General features: G+C 41.1%; 2 protein-coding genes and 1 long non-coding RNA gene across 10 annotated transcripts in view; 1 reads left to right on the top strand and 2 right to left on the bottom strand.

The window, feature by feature from the left end:
- Nucleotides 1-3: 3 nt before the first annotated feature.
- SMPD2 (sphingomyelin phosphodiesterase 2) lies at nt 4-3366 on the bottom strand. Of its 2 annotated transcripts, none has more exons than XM_072965728.1 (10): nt 3210-3366; nt 2479-2575; nt 2301-2377; nt 1856-1949; nt 1623-1712; nt 1299-1381; nt 1042-1174; nt 844-948; nt 506-659; nt 4-407 (listed from the first exon to the last, which is right to left on the bottom strand). In XM_072965728.1, exons 2-10 carry the CDS (start codon nt 2509-2511, stop codon nt 19-21), a joined length of 1158 nt encoding a protein of 385 aa, XP_072821829.1. In that variant the 5' UTR covers nt 2512-2575; nt 3210-3366; the 3' UTR covers nt 4-18. The 2 variants fall into 2 exon arrangements, with proteins under 2 accessions (XP_072821829.1, XP_006205708.1); XM_006205646.3 differs by having other exon boundaries at nt 2805-3310.
- Nucleotides 3352-24665, top strand: part of PPIL6 (peptidylprolyl isomerase like 6) — a 29420-nt gene continuing 8106 nt past the window's right edge. For 3 of the 6 annotated variants that reach the window (XR_012074915.1, XR_012074914.1, XM_006205645.4), the window contains exons 1-6: nt 3352-3562; nt 6302-6397; nt 10984-11172; nt 14175-14237; nt 14355-14502; nt 18583-18639. Coding sequence is in view for 4 of the 6 variants with exons in the window: in XM_006205645.4 (XP_006205707.1) it covers nt 3440-3562; nt 6302-6397; nt 10984-11172; nt 14175-14237; nt 14355-14502; nt 18583-18639 (676 nt within the window). In the remaining 2 variants the exon portion in view is untranslated. The remainder of the gene's footprint in view (nt 3563-6301; nt 6398-10983; nt 11173-14174; nt 14238-14354; nt 14503-18582; nt 18640-24665) is intronic. The other 3 variants (XM_072965730.1, XM_072965731.1, XM_015240427.3) reach the window with 3 other exon arrangements.
- Nucleotides 6406-24665, bottom strand: part of LOC140697691 (uncharacterized) — a 33543-nt gene continuing 15283 nt past the window's right edge. The window contains exons 2-6 of one of the 2 annotated variants that reach the window (XR_012074917.1): nt 23763-24006; nt 10009-10175; nt 9230-9264; nt 8717-8768; nt 6406-8538 (exon numbers count right to left, since the gene is read on the bottom strand). This is a non-coding gene — a long non-coding RNA (uncharacterized lncRNA). Of the gene's footprint in view, nt 9265-10008; nt 10176-23762; nt 24007-24665 lie in introns of both variants that reach the window. The other variant, XR_012074916.1, reaches the window with a different exon arrangement.

Genomic DNA, 24665 nt, shown 5'->3' with positions numbered 1-24665 from the left:
CCATAAAAGTGTCAAGCTTTATTGTTCCTCAGCTCTGTCCCCCTCCTGCCGTCCTGGTTGCAGAGCTGGCTGGGACTCTGGGCTCAGATCCTGGGCCTCCCTTGCCCTTCCTAGCACATGCTGGAGCTCAGCTCGGGCCCTACACAAGCCTTTGGCCTCCTGCACGTGGAAGAGGTAGACTGCACCTGCCCCCAGCACCAGTCCCACACTAGGGGTCCAGAGCAGTATAGCAACTTCCCTGATCCCTCCTCCAACTGCCAGGGCACACAGCAACGCCAGGAGCAGCAGACCCAGACCAATCACGTAGCCAGCGATGGTGGCCCACCAGAGAGCTTGAGCCATGCCCTGGTCCAGCTCTGTCCAGGCCTCCCTCAGCACACTGATCAATGCTGACCTCTCTGCTGGTCCTAGAACAAGACAGGGCAGTGGGGTGGGGGAGATGGTCAGAGTGGAGAGGCTGCCTTGTGGTGGGGAAGGGCCAAGGAAAAGGATGGGGATGACTCACCATGAGAAGGGTTGGAGGTGTGCTGGGGGGGGCTGTGTCTCACACACAGAGTAGCCATCAGGGCTTCATGATCGGAGAGTGGGGTGCCACTGTGAGGGTCACGGCCTGTGGTAGTTTTGAAAGTCTTACAGGAGATGTATAGGCCAGAAACTGCCTAGGAAAAGGGCCAGAGAGAAACTTCTTTGTGAGGGTGTCTTCCCAAAGAACCAGCTCCTGGCTGTCCCATTCTCCAGCCATCAGTGATATAAGACTAGACTAGTTGGAAAAAGGATCAGCACAGGCTGGTGAAAGACAAAGAGACACAGTGGGTGAAGACATGTTGTGGGGAGTGGTCTGACCTTATAAAGCACATAGTCAATGCGGATGCCCAAGGGAAATTGTTCCAGCTCCCGCCGATTGACGTAGCAGTTCTCAGGTACCATTGTACAGCCTTCTTCTGAGCCCTAGGTGAATAGCTGGCTCGAGCTAGGATGTGGGGAAAGGAGGAGGGAGAGAAGCTGCAGGTGTAGGGGGGGAAATAGATAGCAGGTCCTCACCTTGAAGTCCCGGGTCTCAAGATAGGCATCACATAGCCCCGTCCACTCCTTCAGCAGGCGACAGCCCAGGTCTTTCGGGTGCAAGTTGAGATCCCCACACATTAGAACCATGTCGGCCTTCTTGGATGTGTGGCTGGAGTGACCAAGATAGTGAGGCAAGAATTCTCCCACCAGCTCTGTCCTAAAAGTGGGGCCCTTGCCACTCCTCAGTCCCTGGGCCCCATCCCACTTCCCCTGTCAAGCCCAGGCTCACACACTGGATGAACTGGGCCAGCTCCCAAGCTTGGGCCACACGATGTGCTAGGTAGACATCCTTCTGTCGATTGTACTCTGCATGGAGCTGAGTAAGATAGATGAGATTATGGCAGATGAGACAGAGTCCCAAGGGCAGGGGCAAAACAAGCTTGTGTCTGTCACTTGGTATGGTGCTTCTTAAAAAATGTGTGAACCTGGACTGCTGGCCTTAGGAGATCCTGCCCAGAGACACCTCACCCCAAGGCAGCCCAGCCAGAGAAGTCCTACCTCTCCCTCCCAGGACGAGCCTGCCTGTCCCAGCCCTAAGCACTGCCAGCTTCACTCACATGGGTCACATAGGCATTGAGCACCAATCCGCTCAGATGGAGCACCAGCAGCCCCACAGCCTTCCCACAGAACCAGTCACCATGATGGATCTGCAGGCAAGAGAGGGGAGGAACTCAGGGCACTGCCATTCTCTTTCTGTCCATCCCCTATAGTCCAAGGAAGGGGACCTCCTTTACTATGTGTTCGTGGGGGGTGGGGAAAGGAGGTGGAAGAGGTCAGAGATCAGGCTCACCATGTAGGGGTAGCCATTGAGGGTGAAGACATGCTGGGTGAATTCCTGGATTGGGTGTTTGGAGAAGACACAGAGGCCACTGCCAATGATGCCGCTGAAAGCCAAGTTCTGATTAATAACCAGAAAAGCAGGGAGAGAAATACCCAGCTCCCTTCCCCTCCTTTGTCTCCCAGCTCTTATCAGCTACTTTTTTCTCTCTGTGCTGCAGGCACCAGCCTCTGAACAAAGCTCAAAGCAAAAGGCCTTGGTGGGGTGATATGACGGCCTGATAATAAAGCTAAGATGAGCTGAGGATCTAGATTTTCCTCATTCTGCCTTCTGCTCCCACACCCAGCAGAGAAAACGCTCGGGTGAAGGAAGAGGGTGCAGGAAGCATAGGGAAGGGCTGGCAGGGCCAAGAGCCCCCAGATTTGAGAACAGGCTCCCAAGTGAGTCGGCTTCTCACCTCCTGAAGTAGTGTGCAGCTGGGTAAGTGGGCAAAAGCTTCTGTCTCAGGTCCTGGAAGTCCTGCTCACTCCACACCTTAAGGAGCAGGTTAAAGATGCCAGGGAGAAAGCCCCGTCCCGCTTCCCCAGCCGCCCCCACCTCCAGCCAGGGTTCCACACCGGTTCCGCTCGGCCCACCTCCTCCAGTAGAGCTAGGTCGAAGCTCTCCATGTTCAGAAAGTCTCCCAGGCGCTTCACACGGTCAGCCCGGTGCTTGCTTAGGTAGGGAATGCCCCTGCGGACAAGAAGGGCCAGGGGAGGTGACGGCTGGGGGTGCCCTGCGCTCCGGGTACTACCGGAGCTGGGGCCAGGTGTGCGTCCTGGAGGTGCGGGTGGTCCCCGCAACCCCGAGGTTGTAGGACCGAGCGGAGCCGCGGCCCGGATGTGAGCAAGGCCTTCTTCCTTTGGCTGTGTGGGAGCAAGCGGGATGGCGGCCCCAGGTCCGGGTCAGCAGACGCACTCACCAGCAGTTGAGGTTAAAGACCCTCAGTCGCAGGGAGAAGTTGGGCTTCATGGCGGGGACGCTCGGGGACGCTGGGCCTCCGCAGCGACGGCAACGGTGGGGACAGGGGCGGGCGGCACTCCTCCCGGGGCAAGGCGCACAAGTGGTCGCCCAGCCCTCCCGCTCCTAGGAGGGCCGCGGCCCCGAAGCCCGCGCGACGGGGGACAGACTCCCGCGTTACCCCGGCAACCGGCCGGCTGGCCCCAATCTGGCCGCGCGCCAACCCGGAAAGGCGATTTGCGGCGAAATTGGGCGCTGACTGGAGGCGACGGAAGAGCCCGAGGACCCTGGGCAGGCAGGTGGTCGCAGAGGGGGCCCGGGCGGGCAGCGAGGCGGGCAGAGGCACACGGGGCGCGGGCTCCTGTACCTTCTCCCCGAAACTCGTCACTGGAGGCGGTCGCCCGCGAGTCCTCTCCCGCCTCTTTCCCGGCTCACTAGCAACAGGCTCAAAGTTGAGGAAAAGCCGGGCCTTCGCCGCCCTTCTCGCCCCTCGGCCCGCCCCTCGGCCCCTCCTCCTTGACGGCGGCGGGGGCGGGGCAGCGCGGTTACCCCGGCGACGCGCACTGTTTGTGGTCGGAGGAGTCCCCGCGCGCCGCCATGGCGAGCACACAGCAATCGGTCCCGTGCAGCTCGCAGTCGCCGCCCGAGCAGCCGCTGCAGGTGAAGGTAGTGGGGCTCTTCAAAAGCTCCAGCTTTCAGATTGCGAAGAGCGCCGCTGAGGTAACCGTGAAGAAACCACAAATGCGGGCTGCCCTTCCCGCTTCCGGGTTTTTCGCCTTCCGGTAGCGGGAGTTGCTGTTCAGGGAGGCGGTCCCGGCTGAGGTGGGCTACTTCTCGGTGGATCCAAGCGTGCAGGGAACAAGTGCCGGTCCGGGCGGGAGTTTTCCCTTCGAGAAGGGCTACCTTTAAAGGGCGATCCGAGCAAAGGAAGCATAAAAACCTTCGTGGGAATAAAAGTGATTCCTCCCTCTACATTACCACAGATTTTATTCCACATTAATTTTTAATTAAAATTATAGATTTTACAACTTCTTGGGAAAAAATGTTGCCATATAACTAGCTGATTTTTTTTTTTACAAACTCCCTCCCCAAGTAATTTTTGAAAACTATTCATTTGGGAGGGTTTTTTTTTTCTTTAAATTTCCCATAGCAGCCACCGCATTATAATCGAATAGGTGCTTAAAAGAGTTAAGGAAAAACACTTTAACGGGAAGAATTTGGCCAGGTCAGTAATGCTGCAGCACACTTATAACCCTAATGCTGGAAAAATGCAGAAATGTATGAAATGTTGAAATGTAGAATTCAGCACGTCTTTGGGGTTTGCTACAGCAATGGGACGGTAAGATTGTGCCAAGCTTCTCTCCTTCAAAACCCTACCAGATTCCAGGAAAATGTCTTATTCATGTTCGTATCTCCCAAAGTACCCAGCTGGATACTTGACACAAAATGTTCCCAAATAGAAGAAATCTTAAGAAATTCCTATCCTCTTGCCTGTCTAAGTTCACAGAGTTAAAGTTTGTATTTATATAAATTCAGGAAATAGTAACTAATTTGTGAAGTAGATAAAACTTACATCAAAATGGAGAGAACAGTGTTCAGTCTGTGAAAAGGATACATGGATCATCAAAAGAAGTAGAAATTATGGACTGTGTTAGCTAGGCTGATAGGATCAGCAAAGTTTTAAGACCCAGGTTGTGTTTAATGAGTTTAAGGGATTTTTTCTTTTTGTCTTTTGTTTTTCTTAGCTCCTTTTCTGAAGGCACATGTTCTCCACACTGTAGAGATGTTGGCAAATTTTTTTCTGTAAAGTCGTCTACATAAAAAGTTATTACGCCTTCGGGGCCATAGGCTCTTAGTCACTACTAAACTCTGCCCTTGTGCTAAAAGCAGCTATAGACAGTATATAAATGAACGGTGGTTTTCCAATAAAAATGTATTATGGACACTGAAATTTGACTTGCATGTAACTTCACATGACATGATTTTTTTCAACTGTTTAAAACTCTAAAAATTATTCTTAGCTCTCAAGTCTTACAAAAACAGGCAGTGGTCCAGATGTGACTTGCTGGCCACAGCTCGCCAACCCCTGTTGCAGAGGACGTTAGGTTAAGAAAACAATTAGTAATGTTAATTTTCACTTTCTTAAGCTTTTGCCTACTATACCTCTGTTTGAATATGAAAACGTGTCAGTGTCACATCAGTTCTATCTTAGTAAAGGATCCTTGAATATATTCCCAACATGATCATTTGTGAGCAATCCCTGTGCCTTAATTAACTGACAAAGATTTAGATTTATAGGGTAAGTATTACATATATTCTAATTTGGATGTAGTCCATTCTGAAACAGACACTATATTATGAAGAAAGTATGATTAAGTAGCCTTAATTCCAAAACTATTGGGCTTATTAGTTTTTATGCCAAGTAGTCCCTCAGTGAGAAACAGCAGTCATCCTGCATGACCAGCTGAGACAGAGCACAGACACTGGAATTGAGAAAAAGGACACATCAGCTGTGGGTTGGCTACAGCAGTCTAAGAAGGAAACGGCCAGATTGCTGTTGCCCTGTTCTGCTACCCCTGGTCCCCAGGCATGGTACACTCACATCCTGCCTTTTACCCCTTTGGAATATTCATCCTTGATGAAGTGTGCCAGGCCAGTGTCCTCTTAGACCACGACAGAAGCAGCCAGCTGACACTTCCCTGTTGGCCTATTTACTCTCATACCTGCTCAGGAAAGTGAGGCCTCACTACTATTGCCTCAGCTGCCTTCTCTTGCTTTAGGAGGAGGCAAAGTGGAACATATCAGGAACCAAAACTTTTTTTTGGTCAGAGATTGTTAACCAGTAAGAATTTTCTCAGATTCACACAGACAAAACAAAATATGTTAAATCAATACGTGCTCAATATCTAGACCAAAACATATTTAATATTTACTTCTCTTTTTCCCAAGGGGTAGAGCACAACAATATCCTTTTGGTCACTCTGTCATCCTTTTGGTCATATGTCAGTGAATTAAAGCAATAAATTTCTTCAAAACATTTTGTCAAAAGTATCCAAAGATCTACTGAGGTTTAGTAAGAGCGTAATTTAGGGAAAAACTAATCCTAAAAGAACATGGTAGATCACAAAACTCATTTTTTTCATTTGTTTATTCAGTTGTTATGTGAGGATGGTCCACTATATGCCAGATCTTGAGGCCAGTGGGATACTAAGACATCCTCTTTGTCCTCAAGGAACTTATTCTCTCCAGATCAGAGACAAATAAGTGTGGTCCGGGGAGGGACTTAATGGAGGGAAGCAGAGGGGCTTCTGGGAGCTGACAAGGGGCATCTAAGACTGTGAGAGCTGTGTGTATGTTGTATAAAATTTTCTGGAGATACTATAAAAAAGGGGGTGGGATAATGATTTCTACTTTAAAAGAGAACCTACTCTAAAATAATTATTCTATTTTGAAACATAGAATTTGAAGAGTAATTATCCATCCAGATTTGAAGATCCTATAATAATTCCTGTTCAAGAATTTGCATGGGATCAATATCTACAGGAGAAAAAAAGGGTAAAGGATATTTGGGGTATGGGAAATAAGCAAAGTTTTGCCTGAATTATGTACTTATGCATTGTTTTGGAAAAACTGAAGCAGTCGTTTTAATGCAACTAGATTTTATTTCTCTAAATTAGGCACTTTTCCTCTATTAATTCAATCATTTAGCAGGCTGATTTTAAGAAAAAGTAATACATTTACAGGATTTTCTTTTGGAAGGCATGTGATAAAGGTAAGTTTTAAACTCTCAGTGCTGCAGTTTACCCCTGCTGATGTAGATATAGCATGGGAGCTTGCTTGTGTGGGGCTGTTGCCTAGGAGAGCTCTGATGGCAGGCACCAAGTTCCCACAGGGTTGCCTTGTAGGAAGCTGCAAGCCTGCCTTCTCCCCTCTAACAGTACCCTTGGAGAACCCCAGACCCTAAGACTAGCAGAGCTTGTCCAAGCATGGCTGATTGATTTCCTCTTAGGTGCCAACCAGATTAGTTGGTAGTGCTGCCTGGAATATGTGATAAGGATTCTAAGGTGACATCCTGGCTCAGATATATCTCAGAGGACAGGCTGGAATGAATACACAAGAATATCCTGCTTGTCACCTCTGGCCCAGGCCTATAGAGAGTCCCAGTCCAGGTTTCCTTACTCTGCCCCATCTCCCAGTGGCTGATGAAATCCCATTTCCCCTGACCAGAGCAGTTTTGATTGTTCTGTGCTTGGTTGCACAAGGACGTCTTGTGACCTTGTGATTATCATGCAGATAGTGTTGCTTTATGTGACCACTTCACTCTCTGCTCAGTCACATGAACGGCCCAAGACTGAGTCAAGGGTAACATTTGTTAGTCTCTTACCATTTTCATAGCCATAATACATTTGCATTGGAATTCAAATAGAACCATAGCAAACATTTACATATGGCACTTACTATATGCCAGACATGATTCTAATGGCTTCTATAAATACTGACTCAAACCCTTATAAGAACTGGGGTGGCCAAGGGTACTGGTTTTCCTGAATCTGAGAGGTTTGCTGGGGTGCAGGAATTTTAATGCTAAAGCTGAGATAACCCTAGGCAAACAATGGTGGTTGGGCACTCTAACATAAAACAATATGTTTCTTAATTTTTATCATCAAACTTCCTCTACTACTTATTGTATCATGCTCTCCACATGCAGGACAGCCATGATTTCACACTTTGTGGTCTGTACCCATTCCCCTTACATACTCCCACCGTACTCTGAAGGATTGGTGTGCATTCCATTCCACAATTTCCGGCCCTTGTCAGCCTGGGTGACTGACCTTGAGATGGTTTGTGTTCTCTTCCTCCTGTTTTTCTTATGGGGCCTGAATGAGGCTTCCCAGGCTGCCTCTTCCCACATGTTCTTTACTCCTTCTTCCCTCCCCCACCCTCATCTCCTGTACACTTGCCACCTTAATCTCTTCCTCCTTTTCAGGCCAGTTTTTTGTCCTCCTTCTATATAAGCATTGTCTTATGGCATATGTAGTGCATCTTTGCACATTAGAGGTTAGATCTGAGGTGGCCTTATGCTTCAGCAGAATGTAATACCACACCTGAGGGATGGCCTCAGAGCCTTTCAGAAAGCCTTTCTTCCCACTCCAAAAAAGGCAGCATCTTACATGTTAGTGCTAGAAAGCCCTAAAAAACAATAAGGTCCAGCCCACTGTCTTGAGGCAGGTGAGGAGGGCTTCTCATATACAGAAGACACACAGACAAGGCATTTAATCTTCAGCTTCCAAGCCAAGCACAAGGCCTCTGCACACAGCACCCTATAAGCAAATGAAACTAGACTAAGCACAGAGGAAATGAAAAAGAAGTATCTTGGTTGGATAATAAACTATATGGTTATGGATGCCTCATTCCACCTTTGATTTTCTGCTGACCCTATTATTTTACAACCCAGGAATACCTCAAGGATCTGGGAAACATCTGTTTGAAATGTCATCGAAGGAAATAGCACTCCCATCTCCCAGTCTCTGAGAGTATGAGTCTAACTTTGGTGGCTTGTTCTACAAGTTGATAAAACTACCTCCTGTCAAAAAGGATTGGTGCAGCCACTGTGGAGGACAGTACAGAGGTTCCTTAAAAAACTAAAAATAGACTTCCCACCATGTGATCCAGCAATCCGACTCATGGGCATATACCTGGAGAAAAATAAAATTAAAAAAGACACATGCTCACCAATGTTCACAGCAACACTATTTACAATAGTCAAGACATGGAAACAACCCAAATATCCATCAACAGATGACTGAATGAAGGAGATGTGATACATATATACAATGGAATACTACTCAGCCACAAAAAAGAATAAAATAATACCATTTGCAGCAACATGGATGGACCTGAAAATCATCATTCTAAGTGAAGTGGGCTGGAAAAAGAAAGAAAAATGCCATATGTTATCACTTATATGTGGAATCTGAAAAAAAAAAGACAACCTACAGGATGGGATACTTACAAACAATGTGACTGACAAGGGATTAATTTCCAAAATATACCAACAATTCATATTGCTCAATATTTAAAAAAAAACCAAACAACCCAATCAAAAAAATGGGCAGAAGACCTAAATAGACATTGCTCCAAAGAAGACATACTGATAGCCAATAGGCGCATGAAAAGGTGCTCAACATTGCTAATTAATAGAGAAATGCAAATCAAAACTACAATTAGGTGTCACTTCACACCAGTCAGAATGTCCATCATCACATAAATTCTGAAGAGGATGTGGAGAAAAGGGAACCTTCTTACATTGTTGTTGGAGATGTAAATTGGTGCAGCCAGTATGAAGAACAGTATGGGGGTTCCTTAAAAAACTAGAAATAGAGTTACCATTTGATCCAGCAATCTCACTCCTGGGCATATATCTGGAAAAGACAAAAACTCTTAATTCAAAAAGATATATGCACCCCAACATTCATAGCAGCACTATTTACAAGAGCCAAGACATGGAAGCAACCTAAATGATCAACGACAGATAAATGGATAAAGAAGGTAGAATACTACTCAGCCATAAAAAATAATGAAATAATGCCATTTGCAGGAACATGGATAGATGTAGAGATTATCATACTAAGTGAAGTATGTCAGAGAAAAACAAGTATCATATGATATCACTTATATGTAGAATCGTAAAGAAGTGATACAAATGAATTTCTTTACAAAATAGAAACAGACTCACAGATGTAGAAAACAAATTTATGGTTACCAAAGGGGGAAGGTAGGGAGGGATAAATTAGGAGTTTAGGATTAGCAGATACACACTACTATATACAAAATAGACAAACAGCAAGGACCTACTGTATAGTACAGGGAACTAAATTCAGTATCTTATAATAACCTAAAATGGAAAAGAATCTGAAAAAGAATAGGTATTTATACATATATGTATAACTGAACCACTTTACACCTGAAACTAACATAGTGCTGTAAATCAACTATACTTCAATAAAAAAAAAATCATCTTCAGCCTCTAAATAAAGTGTACCTGCTATTGCATTGCTCCCACCAGGCTAACTAAAATGTCCATAACTAAACTTCTCCCTTTTTTAAAGTTCTATGTCCTATAAAATGTGAGAACCCTGATAAATTTAAACTGACCCATAACTTACTCTGTGGTTGAAAGTTCAGCATGATGAAGTTTAGGAAGTGAGGAATCAGACGTGAGCTTCTCCTGAGAGAGGAGCCAGGAATGGAGCATGCTGGCAGCTGAAGGTAAACTGTTTCTCAACCCCACACTTCTCCAGGTACAGTCTCCAGACCAGCAGCGGCAGGCCTCCTGGGATTTTGTTAGAAATGCAAATGGTCAGACCCCATCCCAGAATCAGAAGCTCCTGGTGGGACTCAGGAACCTGTAATTCTGACTACACACTAAAACTGGAGAACAGCTGTCCCAGATGATGCATGGTTTTGCCAGGACTGGCACTAGGTGATAATAAACCAGATCTCCTTAAGGAGAGGACATTATTCAGTGGCCATGCTCTGGGATTTTGGAGGTTGGCCATCAATGTTGTGTGGATGAAAACACAAATGGACTTCATTTTGAGGGGCTTAGACTTAAGTGTTGACAAAAGTGAATTCTCTTCCTCAGTGCCTCGGGTGTGCCCCCGGAAGCCCCTACTGGCCTGAGGAGGCATTTCCTCACCTGCTCTGATTTCCCTCCATTAAAAAGCACTCTTTCAATCCTTGGCATTGAAAACCATGTCTTACTTAGGACCCCAAACCAAGTATGCACACCGTAAAATATGCTCCAGAAATGAAGCTAGAGGACTGCATTTTCTTGTCAAATTAATATAGCAAGTATGCTACGCACACACAGATTTTTATTACCAGATTACCATCTATTTTCTAAGGTGGTACCATTTTAAAGATCACTTTTAGGTCATTCTTTGATTCCAGCAATGTCAGTTTCTTGAAAATGTTCTTAAATCCCTTTTGAGAGTAAAATTCTGAAAGATGGCAAAAAATATATTTTCAAAAGATTCAGTCCTAGGTTTGATCCCAAGCTCTGACTTACAGGTTAAGCAAGGTTTTTTGGTTTTCGTTTTTTTCCCCCATTACATTTTTCTGGTCCTTTTCCTTTACAGGAACTTAAGAATGAAATCTGGGAATATTCTGCCTATGTGATGTGTTTTATTAATGATCAGCTCCTCGGCAATGCCCTTGATCTTCAGAAATGGGCCCACAAGGTGTGGAATATAGTTGATTTTAAGTCCCCTGCACTTTATGAAGCACTTACAATGGATTATTCTGCCAAATTCTTAAGAGACACCAAGGCAAGTTATACTCATTTTTAAAGAAAAATAGTGGAATCTTTGAGCACTTATATTGATTCAGCATTAATTACTGATAATCTGGCAAAGGGACTATGGAAAAGGAGAAGACTAGGTTTTAGGTTTTCAATGACCTTATGATCCAGTTGCAAAGGATTATAATCCAGCAGGTGGTGTGTAAAGCAGCAGGCAGACAGCACAGGGAGAAGCACATCCCTGTTCAAACATTTCTACTTCCCATCAGAAGCTTATAATGCATGAATTATCACCCATTTTAAAATATAAAGACCCTCCCCCACCTCAGAGAAGGTTAAGCCTATCCTTCATTCACCTTTCGTATGAAATACTGAAATTAATACTAACACCTAAGTGAGTTTCCATTCTCTTTCTAACACTAAGAGAATGGAAAGTTTGAGAAGAAAGGTGACATTTTAAAGCATGACATAGTTGGGGAGAGCAGGACTAGACAAGCTGTGGCATTGGGGAGGTTTCCAATGGCAGAGGACAGTCATGAAGCTTGAGGTCCAGAGGGCAAGAGGCAGACATCAGGGCGGAATGGCAACAGAGGGGAAAGTATTTTGTAATTTTGCTCAGAAACCTTGTAGCAACGGCTACCACGTGCTGAAAATCGTTTCGGGCCCATGATGGCCTGTGCTCACAGAAAGACCCAGTGCTAGAGCTGTGCAAAGGCAAAGACTTGCCTCGTTCATCCTTCTTTAACCACTGCCTCAAACAAGAGTCTGAAATGTCAGAGGTGCTCAATGCACTTAGGAAATGCTGGAAACTCTGGGGAGGAAATTAACATTGGGAAAATGAGAGGATCAGTCAGGATTCTTGGTCCCAACAATACCAAGCTGTTCTGCTTAACTGAAAGAGGAAAAGTATGTATTGAAAGGTTGTTGGTAACCTTGCAATTGACAGGAAAGCTGGAGAACCAGCTCTGGAAAGCAGGCAGGAACCAGGGGAGGCCTGGAAGCAGAAAAACATGGCTGGAGGCACACCCCAGGCTTATGGAGGCAGGACATTGCTGTGGTGTCTGCTGGCCCTGGGTTCACACTGCCGCCTTCACCAAACGTAACTTCTCAGCTCTCTTGGGTCTCCGTCACTCCCTGGAGATCCAAGGCCCCAGGCAGGAGCACCTGACTAGTCGAGAGCCCAGGTCATATCCCCACAGCCTGGCTCTCACAGAGCAGGGGCGGGGGGAGAATGTTCTGCAGCGGCTGGTGCCACCCTGTGGAGAGTTTCCCAAATAGGAAAGGTGCTTAGGTGTTAAAACAAACAGATCCACTAAAGAAAGGTTGAATTAACTGTCCATTGTGAACCAAGAAGTTAGATTTTATCCAGAAGGAAGCTGAGCTGACAGAACTTTTCATGAAGAGTATGACATAATCCTCTTCCCTGTTCTGGAAAAATTTTTAGGGCTGTGTCCCAACAGGGTGGAGTGGGGAAAGCTTGGTGGCAGGGTGACCATTTGGAAAGTTGCTATAGTAGTGTGGGCTTGAAATAATGACAGCCTGAATTAATTAGTGGCAGTGAGGAGAGAGGACCCAGGTTCCAGAGAATATCCTCGGATTTTTTGCACAGGTCCTAGATTCTTCGTGCTGAGTAAAACCCAGGGACTTGTTTGGAATGATATACAAGACAATTAGGTTTGGCTGCTAGGTGACATTACCTGTGTTACAGTCATTTGCTCTCTTTTCATTAGAATTTTTAGAATTATGTACTCTTGACAACCACATAAAGATAATATATTGATGCCCAGAGAAGTTTATTGATGCCTCAATGGACTCACTCATTTCATAAGTCAATCATGAGTTCTAATACATCCTCTTTTTCTTCCTATGCCTGTGAAGTTTCCTATATTATTGCCACTTATTTTAAAGTTATAGCATTCTTTTTTTTAAATTTTTTTTTAATGGAGGTACTGGGAATTGAACCCAGGAACCCATGCATGCTAAGCACACACTCTACCACCGAGCTATTCCCACCCTGCCAAAGTTATAATATACTTTTATAATTAAGAACTTGTAGTACAGAAGCCGAGAGGCACAAACCCATTAATTATAATTAGCATGGGTGTAATACCTCATTCCTGGGTGCCAGACATTATAATATCATTTCAGTCTTTTAATTAAAAAAAAAGCTTAGAGTGACATAAAATAATGATAGTGATACATTTAAAAGTGATTTCATTTATATCTCCTAGATTCTTAAGAAATAGGGCAGGGCAAACTATGTGCCTTGTTATATCAGGCAGCATTTTTATGTATGAGTTGAAATGTAGTCGTTAGATTTGTCCTGCTCCCTAAATGAATGCTACTGTGATGGGGAAGAGTGTTTTGATTTCGGTTGCCTCTTTGTAGGGCTCAAAAGTGTTGTCTCTACTAGAAAGGATGTCAATTGAAAATAAGAGCGGGAGGCATCTGGTAACATGAATGAAATAACTCGAAAGCATAGTTTCCTCTCTTTCCTACCCCTCGTATTGCCCCTTCTATGCATAGAGTGGCCTTATCTTCCTACTCAGAAAGACTTTGGCCTAGCCCTACTTAGCTGATCTGTACACTCTCTGAAAGTCCACAACACACAGTAACCAAATCCATGGGACTCACGTTGGGTCCTTTCCCAGAATTACTCAGGAAAGAAAAGAATTCCCAGTCTGCTGCTTTTCCCAAAGGGCCTGACTAATGTTCCTTTCCACACCTAGTCTGCAATGCAGTGGAGATCTAGGCCGTGTGTTCTCAGTCTTGTGTGATAGGTTAATGTTATTCATAGCTTTGCTATTGAAGGGTTTTAAAAAGCATGTTATTCAGGTTGTAAAACTTGGTATAATAAAATAAAACAAACTTATTTAAGTCATTCTTTTCATTTTGCTGTTACATTATCCACTCTTTATGCTGTTAATCATCTTATCACTGAAAACATTATTCTGTTATAATTCTGGTCATTTGTACGAACTTCTTCCAAAACATTGACCTGCATTACCTTTTTTTCCTTGATTTTAATAGCATGATTTTGTGTTCTTGGACATTTCTATTGATTTTTATCCAATTGGAAGATTAATTTTTGAGGTAAGAGGTTTTGGGTGGGTGGTTTTTTTTTTTTAAACAAGCTGGGGGGAGTAAGAATCTCTAACTGTCAAAATGTTAAATGTTTAATCTTTTAAACCTTCTATCTTTATTTTGTAGCTATACTGTGATACATGTCCCAAAACATGTAAAAATTTTCAGGTCTTGTGCACAGGAAAAGCAGGGTTCTCCCAAAGTGGCATCAGGCTACATTACACAGGTTCAATTTTTCATCGAGTAGTGCGGAATGGTTGGGTACAAGGAGGAGGTGAGTTTAAAACCTTAAATAGAACTTAAGTGTAACATTAAATCAGAATGTCCAAAATTTTGTTTATCTGCCTTTGTAAAATTCATCTAGAATTAGGTATATGTAAATATATATATTTTTAAATTTCTTTGGGTTTATTCTGTTTGTTTGTTTGTTTTGTGGGGAGAGGTAATTAGGTTTATTTCTTTCTTTATTTTTAGAGGAGGTACTGGGAATTGAACCCATGACCTCATACATGCTAAGCATGTGCTCTACCACTTGAGCTATACTGTCCCCCTTAGAATTAGGTATATTTAATGTTATATGTTATATATGTTTATTTAAAGGCCACATGATGAATTAAGACATTCATACTTTAAAAAATTCCCCATTAAGATAAACAAATCTAAAGTGTGTCACCAGGAATATTCCAGATTAAAAAGTGATATAAAAAAGAAGGAAAACATTTTTTTAATTAAAAGATGATTGCAAATTCTCACCTAAAGAAATAGTACATAGAAAATACAGTGCTCTTCAGAAACAGACTACAGGTGGGAATTTGAAAATGGAATAAACGAAAATCAGTTTATTTCTCACCAAAGATGTTACATTGTTACAACTGAAAAGTAAGATGTAAAGCATTTTGGTCTCCATCTTTGCTTTCTTTTCAGGTCAGTCCTTTGGAGTTACATAGACTAGATGCCTGATTAACAAAAATTAAGTTTTGGAGGCCTTTTAGGAGATATCCCATAGGGAGCAATCAGGCAACAATTTAAAAATAACAGGCTTAGTGTGGAAGGAGATTTACTTGAATTTGGTGAAATATGCAGAGGCTTACATTAATAATGTTTCTTTATTTTTCTACAATCTGGAACATTCTAAGGCTGATGAGAAAAATGTAGATTTAATTCAACTATCTTATATGTAAATCAGTTGTTTTTTCCTGTTTCTCCAAAATGAGATCATATTACAAATACTTTTTTCTAATCTCATTATTTTTTCACTTACTATATATGGTATTCATAGTCAATGTCAATACACATAAACACATAAAATTTTTAGTGTCTGCCTAACTTTTCATCATACCGCTATGCCAGTTTAATGAATTCCCCATTGGTGAGCCTTTATCTATTTTTTGTTAATATAAAACAGTCCTCAAGAGGGCCCACATCAGGGTCTCCTGATACTTAGCTCAACACTGACTTTTATGTGTTGGGCTCCCAGTGTTTGGTTTTTGCCTGGCCCTCCCCTGTAAGCCCCAGAGCAAGATTTGGGAAAAGTAGGTCATGTTATCTGTCTACTTATTTGAAGTAAACTTTCCAAATAGTAAGTGCACATATCTCAGATCACGTTTTTAGATTGGGAGGCATTGATGTTTAAGGACAGTTTGGGGGAAAAATTCTGGTTACTAGATTCAAATCCAAACTGATACATACAAGTTGTACCATGTTGGATAAGGCACTTGTCATCTCTGAATCAGTGTCTTAATCATAAAATGGGGATAATTATAATTATCACAGAATGTGGTGAGGATTCAACACCATGGTGTACTGAAAGTGCCAAGCTCTGTAAGCATTCTTCTCCTTCAAATGTCAAGATTCCTACTAGGTTGTGGGTAGAATTTGGGAGTACAGGAGCTAACTGTGGGTTTGTGCTGTGCCTTAGGATGCTTCCAGGATTGCTCACCCTTTGGGACCAATAGGCCCTACACAGTCTTCATTCTTCCCCCGACCCCATCTCACCTTCTGCCCTCTCCCCCTCACTCACTCTGCTCCACACCCTGGCCTCCTAGTTGTTCCCTAAACACATCAAACATATTATGTGCCTTGAGGTCTTTTGCCTGAGAGATCTCCACCTTCCTATTCCTCCTATATTCCTATAATCTGGAATATCCCTCTGCTTCACCCCCTAATCTGTTTCTGATTTTTACTAAGAGTTTATCTCAGCTGGCACTTACCTGACCACCCTCTTTAAAACTGCCACCTTTCTCTTCATATACCTCTCCTCATCCCCTCCCTGCTGCTCTCCTATCCCCTTACCCGGCTTTATTTTCCTTCCTAGCACTTTTCACCACTGGACAACAGTTAATATGTCTTTGTTAATTGATTTATTGTCAGTTTCTTTTCACTAGAATATAAGTTCCATGAGGACAGAGATTTTTATCTATTTTGTTCACTGTTGAATCCTCAGGTTGGAGAACAGTGCCTGACATATAGTAGATGCTTCAAAAAATATTTGTTGAAAGAATGAATGAATGAACAGATAGTTAAACAGGAAACATACATTCTATTCATTTCGAAAGTAAGAAGTTAAAGAAGATACTAAGTTGTTAAGGCTCTTTGGTAGGATTCTATCTGTGTGGCTTCTGCAAGGCCTACTACCTTCAGGAGGATCTCTTGAGATATAGTTTAATACACTTTATCATCATCACCATCATCATAATGATGCTGAAGATGATGATAATGACAGAATGCATTCCAAATGTGTGATGCTGCACAATAATAATGGCCCCTAATGAAAGAGCATGACCCTCTGCCAGGCACCACACCATGTGGTCTCCCTACACGACTGCATTTAATCACTTAATCTCAGAACTACCTGGGAGGCACTGCTCGTTATCCTTGTCTATGCAGATGAGGAAACAGTCTTGGAAAAGGTAATCAACATCAAGATTTAAATCAAAATCATCTGACTTTAAAGTTTACTTTTAACCACTATTCTGCATTACTAAATTTGTTGCCGGAAGTCCAGACATAATATCAGATATCCAAAGCTGAATTCAAGGGGGGTTACTGCCACAAAAATATTAAATACTGATTGAAATGGTATCAATATAAAATATTCACCTGGGAGATCTGAAGCAAAGGACAGGAGTAATGGCACGTATTGGAGAGATAGGGCAAGGGAGTGTCACTGGTGTGTATGTAAGTTAGCAGGGGTGGGGAAATCATCTGGGCAGATTCTTCCGAGCAAAGCAAATTCTAGGACCTGAAGGAATTGGTGCTAGAGCTCCTTCAACTTCCCCATCCTCGGGTTTGGCCTCTGGCTATTGCAGCAGGCTCTGGAGAACAACTGTGGGCTGTGGGGTGAATCATGGGGGAGTATCAGGTGGAGTAGGTTGGAGACATAGATTTATCAATTAACTTCTGAACCAGCTTTATGAAGTATGATTTAAATGTTACATGCCTTGTCCTGCAAAAATTCTCTCCACATGCTTGCTGTTGCATCAAATTTCTTTAAAATATCATAGACGCTTTTATTATAGATAAAGAGCTCATGTTGAGTTAAAATGGCACAATCCTTCAACAGACATTTATTGCACACTATTCAAGGAGGGCAGACGAGAGAGCTGAAGGAAGTAAAAGAGGTGATGGCAAGAACACAGACCTCAGAGAACTGTAGTTTCACTAGAGTTAGCTTTGCTTCCCTTTTAGTTGTGGATAGATTAAAAAATAACTTGTGCATGGAGGGTTTTTATGGTAGGATCATTACCTAAGCCAAAATAAGCATATGATGCACATAATGTGAAATAGGTCATATAAATACAATTTTTTTAAAACCACATTACATTACAAAGGAACTTCATTTCCAAAATACCAGATATATAAATGAGTTATCACTATAGGGTTCCAAGGAATGAAATTTTGAACGTTAATTTTTTTTAGAGCATCTATTTTTATTTTTGTGTTAAAAAGACCTTACCGTTCCTATTCCATCCTCTCAGCTTAACCTTTCTATTTTTCTGAAAAGCAAGATAGGCTATAGAATAGCTTGTGAAATAAGCAGAATTTATATGAACACATTTTCTTTAAATAGTGAGCACAATTACAATACTTCATCATTTCAAAGGTTTTGCATTATAATTTAACCTACTTCAGAGTTATGAGAGAAACAAATGGGATCATGAATATAAAAGGACTTACAAAGTACAAGTGAAATCATTATAGAAATATTTTCATGGTGCAGATATTGAAAAATTAGGTAACTTACTGTAGTCATTGGTGTAAGTGGAATCATAAGTTAAAGCATTGTTTCCCTGCCATTACTGTATTTTCTATTTTAGTATCAGAATTCTAATGTTTATTTATTGCTGTTTCTCAGATATAGTTGCTGGAAAAGGAAATGGTGGAGAGTCAATTTATGGACCAACATTTGAAGGTATGTATCTTTAAATTTCGTCAGTTGTGTTCTAATTGATTATTCAAATTTAACAGGACTGGACAATTTCACAACCCCAAATAAGATAGTGTTGGGGGTAACACACTACAAGTACACACACTAAAAGTAGGAGTCAAAAGTGGGGTAGAGGGGAAGACACCCCAGCCCAGTTCAGAATAGCTTTGTACATATAATTTTTCACTTGCCTAATTATGTTATTTCTTTAGGATAAGTTCTTAGAATTAGGATTGCAGGGGTGGAAGGGAATTTATATATATATTTTTAATTTTATTTTTTATTGATGTGTAGTTGATTTACAATGTTAGTTTCAGGTATACAGAAAGTGATTCAGTTGTGTGTGTGTGTGTGTGTGTGTGTATACACACACACACACACACACGTATTTTTTTCAGATTATTTTCCATTATAGCTTATTACAAGAAATTGAATATAGTTCCCTGTGCTATACAGTAGGTCCTTGTTATCTATTTTATATATAGTAATGTGTATCTGTTAATCCCAAATTAATCCTAATTTATCCCTCCCGCCACCTTCCCCTTTGGTAACCATAGTTTGTTTTCTATGTCCATGAGTCTATTTCTGGTTTGTAAATAAAATCTGTATCCTTTTATTTTTAGATTCCACATATAAGTGATATCATATGATATTTGTCTTTCTCTGTCTACTTTACTTAATATGATAATCTCTAGGCCTATCCATATTGCTGCGAATGGCTTTATTTCATTCTTTTTTATGGTTGAGTAATGGGAATTTATATTTTTAAGGCTTTTAATTTGCCAGGCTTATACTTAGAATTGGTACCTTGATAATCATCCTACTAAGACTGCTGTTCAGGATCCTGGGAAAAGGGTAGTGGTGGTGGCATAGTTAAAAAAAATTTTGAAATCCCAACATACAAACAGGCCAAAAAATTAGATAGGAAAAATTAAAAACCCATGGGTAACATTTACACCAAAACTAGGTGACAAGGTATCTACACTAATTCCAAAAGACAAACAGGTGAGGCCAGACTACCAACAGCCACAGTCCACATGGTATCAGCATCTGTGTGGGAGAGAGCAGAGCATCTGATAGACCTGAGAATACAGAACCCCAAAACAGCCACTAGCAGGGGACTGTATTGGGCCCTCATGAGGCTTGAGGAGGCTGGAGCAGCCTAACCTCTGTGAACTCTGAAAGGCCTCTCGTCCAGGATAGGACTACACTAAGGAAGAATTGCTGGGAATGGAATCAAACTTACACAGAGTATTGGGACAACAGTGATAAAGAGAGAGTGGGAACAGAGCCAGGAAAGCTCAGAAAGCAATCTGCCATGTAGCTGAATGACGCGTGAAATAGCACAAGAGGGAGCTTTGTGAAGTTAGAATAACTACCTTCCTTCTAAAGCCACACCTCCTCCTAAACATTTAGGGAGACTAATTTTACATAAAAATAAATAAAATTGCATAAAAAGTAGAAAGTCTCATGGTTATTACTAAAAAAGGAGCATAGTAACATCGCTCTAGATAATGAAAATATACTAGAAAGACAGTTCACAGGACAGATCAAAACTAACAATTTCAAAACGAGCTAAAAGGCATGAAGAAAATGATATAAGACAGGAAAGAACTCATAAGTCAAAATTAGAGAAATTTAGACATGAGGTTATAGGACTGAGGAAAGAATGAACAATAAAAGAAAACTTCAGAAATGAACAAATTAGAAGGGACACAAATAAAACAGCAGACATGTGTATTAAAAGAAATAGAAGGTAGAAGGAGGAAAATTTTTAAAACCAAAAAGTGATGAAGAAAGATAAAAAGGATTTACAAGAAAGTGATAAATACTAAATACAGAAAGAGAAGATCCAGCATACAGATGATTAGTATTCTTAAGGAATTAAACCAATGCAAAGGAATGGAACAAATACTAAGAATCAAAATTGAAGAAAATTTTCCTGAAGTAGAAAAGGATTTAAAGGGGGACAGCTGCATGTAAGTCAATGGTGTTCAGACACTCCCTCACACATACACAAAAATAAACTCAAAATGGCTTAAAGACTTAAATATTAGACACGACACCGTAAAACTCCTAGAAGAGAATATAGGTTAAACATTATCTGACATAAATTGTAGCAGTGTTTTCTTAGGTTCGTCTCCCAAGGCAAAAGAAATAAAGGCAAAAACAAATGAGACCTATTCAGACTTACAAGGTTTACACAGCAAAGGAAACCATAAACAAAAAGAAAAGACAACCTACAGACCAGGAGAAAATATTTGCAAATGATGCAATCAACAAGGGATTAATTTCCAGAAATTGCAAACAGTTCATACAATGCGATATCAAAAAACAAAAACCCAATCAAAAAATGGCCAGAAGACCTGAATAAACATTTTAACAACAACAAAAACATACAGATGACTAACAGGCACATGAAAAGATGCTCAGCATCACTGATTATTAGAGAAATGCAAATCAAAAGTACAATGAGGTATCCCCTCACACCAGTCAGAATGGCCATCTTTAAAAAGTCAACAAACTGATCAAGCAACCCCACTCCTGAGCATATATCAGGAAGAAAATATAATTCAAAAAGACACATGCACCCCAGTGTTCACAGCGGCACTATTTAAGACAATAGCCAAGGCATGCAAACAAAGCAAATGTCCATCGATGGCCAACTAGGTAAGGAAGATATGGTATATATACAATGGAATACTACTCAGCCATAAAAAGAATAAAATAATGCCATTTGCAGCAAGATGGATGGACCAGGAGATTGTCATTCTAAGTGAAGGTAAGTCAGAAAGAGAAAGAAAAATACCATATTATATCACTTATATGTGGAATCTAAAAAAAGGACATAAATGAACTTATTTACAAAACAGAAACTGACTCACAGATATAGACCACACCACAAATTTATGGTTACCAAAGGGGAAAGCAGGGAGGAGGGGTAAATTTGGATTTTGGGATTAGCAGATACATACTACTATATACAAAATAGATAAACAACAAGATCCTACTATATAGCACAGTAAACTGTATTCAATATTTCATAGTAAACTATAATGGGAAAGAATCCAAAAAAGAATATTTTTATGTTTTTAATATATATATAAATTTTTATGTTTTATATATATATGAATCACTTTCCTGAACACAAGTAACTATCACAACACTGTAAATCAACTATACTTCAATTAAAAATTTTTTTAAGGATTTGATGTCCTGTATTTTGTTTTGGGTGGTGGTTACACAACTATATGCAACTGTCAAAATGCATCAAACCGAACATCTAAGATCTATACATTTTATTGTATGTTTATACCTCAAGTAAAAATGTCTAGAAACTTGAAACGAGTTATTGAAAAAGCAAACTTCTACCTGACAATATTGAACCAGAACAACCAACACCAGACATATTTTAGTAATGTTATTAGATATTAAAGAAGAAGAAAAAAATTCTTTGGGCAGCTAGGCAAAAACAGGAAGTGATTTATAAGGGAAAGAAAAGTGCATTATCATCATATTCTTATGCCAGAAGAAAACACAAAATAATATATTTATGATGCTCAAGGAAATGAAATGTGAGCTGGGGACTTTATATCCAGTCAAACTGAATCTGAATTATAAAGGGCACACAGAGTTATCAACACAGGAAACTTCAGGGAATAATGATGCCATTATTACATGCCGAGTCCTTCCTGAGGAATCAATGACTGTAGAATGAGTTTCACACAAACAGGTTACCAGAGGGATAGAAGAGCATTAATCATACAGTTTCTTATAAAACTAAAATTGAATGAGGATTAAAAGGGTGACAGTATGATATATAAATACTATATGCTTAGTCTAACAATTTGAAAATGAAGGAAATGGAGAGAATATACACAAAATGTTCCACTATTTTCAGTAATTATACTGGGGATGGTGTTATTTATTCTCAGATTGTTGTATATATATAATAGAGGAAAAAGCAAGTAATTGTGGGATATTCTAATTTTATCATATCCCGTGTCCTTGAGAATTAGGATCTTCAATGTGGAAAAAAGGACATACAAATGTAAAATGACAGAGACTAAATATTCCATAGTCCTGAATTTGAATTGGAAATATCATTTTGAATTTAAAGATATCATACCTATATCTACATCTATATCTATATCTATAGTTCTACCCTTGGAATTCATCTACGACGACAGCCCCATAGCGATATACACTCCTAGCATTTTGATTGTTGTTTTGAAATGCCATTTCTCACTTCAAGAAACCAGGGCCTCTGGGACAAATGGTGGACCCCATTTCTGAGACAGGAAATTACAAAATGAGCCTGGAACCTTGTGTTTAGTCATGCTATCATCAGACAGCCAAGAGCGCTATTAAAGATTCACTGGGGTTATGTCAGAGGGCTCAGGAGCCAATTTGAAGAGTTTCTCACTGGCCAAACATAGTAACTACAACTGATTGAAACCCAACAAATATTTTAAATCCATGAGTTCATAATGATATTGTACTATAAAATAAAGCCTAATTGCTTACCTTTAGAGGAACGATAGGAGATGAATTTGTTATCTTGAAAACTGATAAACATAGGGAAAGAATTAAGCATTTATCCTGCCTTTCCTATAGAACTATACCAAGTCATAGATAAGGGAAAAACATCTTATTATAAAAGTATTCCAATTAATAATGAAGAGGCTAAATAGAATTAGAATATCACCATTTTGCTGCCCTCAGTGAAATGATGGATCTAGACATTTGTTACATCGGTATCTACTAACTTCACAAAAACAAAGATACCCAGACACTGTGGGCCTTCCGTGGAGACAACACACTACCAAAGGGATATAGAACATGAGCCTGATGAAGCTTCTTGACCCAGCTGCCACTTTGCAAGAAATACAGCCAGTTCTGCTATAATGTGTTCTTAAAGATCTTTGTGCTATGCATAAAATTATGCAATAAAAAACACAGGACTTAACAGCAAAAATGAGGTTAAAAAACTTCTTCAGTGACACATTTAAAAATTAGACAGTAACCTAATAAAAATAATAACACGGTTTTACATATATTATATGGTCAAGAAACACATAAAGACTATAATAAATAAGGTAATTTACCCTGAAAACCCCCTGACGTTTGTGGAGGTGCCGTGGGAAGAGTTGCAGCTTGTGAGTGATCTTGAAGTGGCAGAAAGAGCGTTCTCTGCAGTGAGAGGCAAGCTGTAACTCCAGATGTGGGTGGACATGGCTCACGCGTGGCGGCTGAGTGGCTGGTGGATGTCTGACGTGTATTCCTGTGCATCTGGCTCAGTCCAGCGGGAGGCAGTTCCCTATATTCACCTGGTGCTTCTCCCAGAGGGAACTGCACATTAAGCAGAGGGGAGATTCACCATGCTCAGCCTGTGCCCTAGTACATCAATCAAGGTGAAACCATTTGCATCTTCAACACAACACAAGTATTAGAGCAGAACTGACAGGACGGAGAACAGAGAAACGTGTTGAACCACCCCAGGTGTGTGCAATCGGCCAGCTCCAGCCTGGGAGAAATTCTAGAGGTTAAATAGCTCAGCTGTTTATTAACAGATAAAGTGTAAAGAAAAGAAAGGGATAGAGTAAGAACCTGTGGAGTAAAAAAAGATTCATAAGGCATAAAAACCTTTTAAAATGGGAAAGACTAGTCAATAATACGTAGGGAGGCATACTCTGATGGTAAACCTGTAAGGAAACATTAAGTACATGATTATGTAAAACTCAGGGGAATGGTTACTTTTGAGGAGTGCGAGAGGGACATACCAGGAACTTTGGGGAAGGCTGGCAGAATTCTTTTTCTTGGCCTGGATGGTAGTTAAAAGGTTGTTTGCCCTATAATAACCATAACAGTAATTCTTATTATACATTAGTCTCCCATGGCTTTTTGTGTCTATATTTTAATACAATAAAAAAAAGTTAAAAGATAATATTGACTTGATGGCCAAAGGAAAAGGAAAAGGAAAAGCTAGTTTTCCTTCTAAATTCATGTGG

The sequence above is a fragment of the Vicugna pacos genome, chromosome 8 (assembly GCF_048564905.1).
Source record: "Vicugna pacos chromosome 8, VicPac4, whole genome shotgun sequence".
Lineage (NCBI taxonomy): Eukaryota > Metazoa > Chordata > Mammalia > Artiodactyla > Camelidae > Vicugna > Vicugna pacos.
The sequence above is the reverse complement of the archived record's forward strand: the minus strand, read 5'-3'. Positions and strand labels throughout refer to the sequence as shown.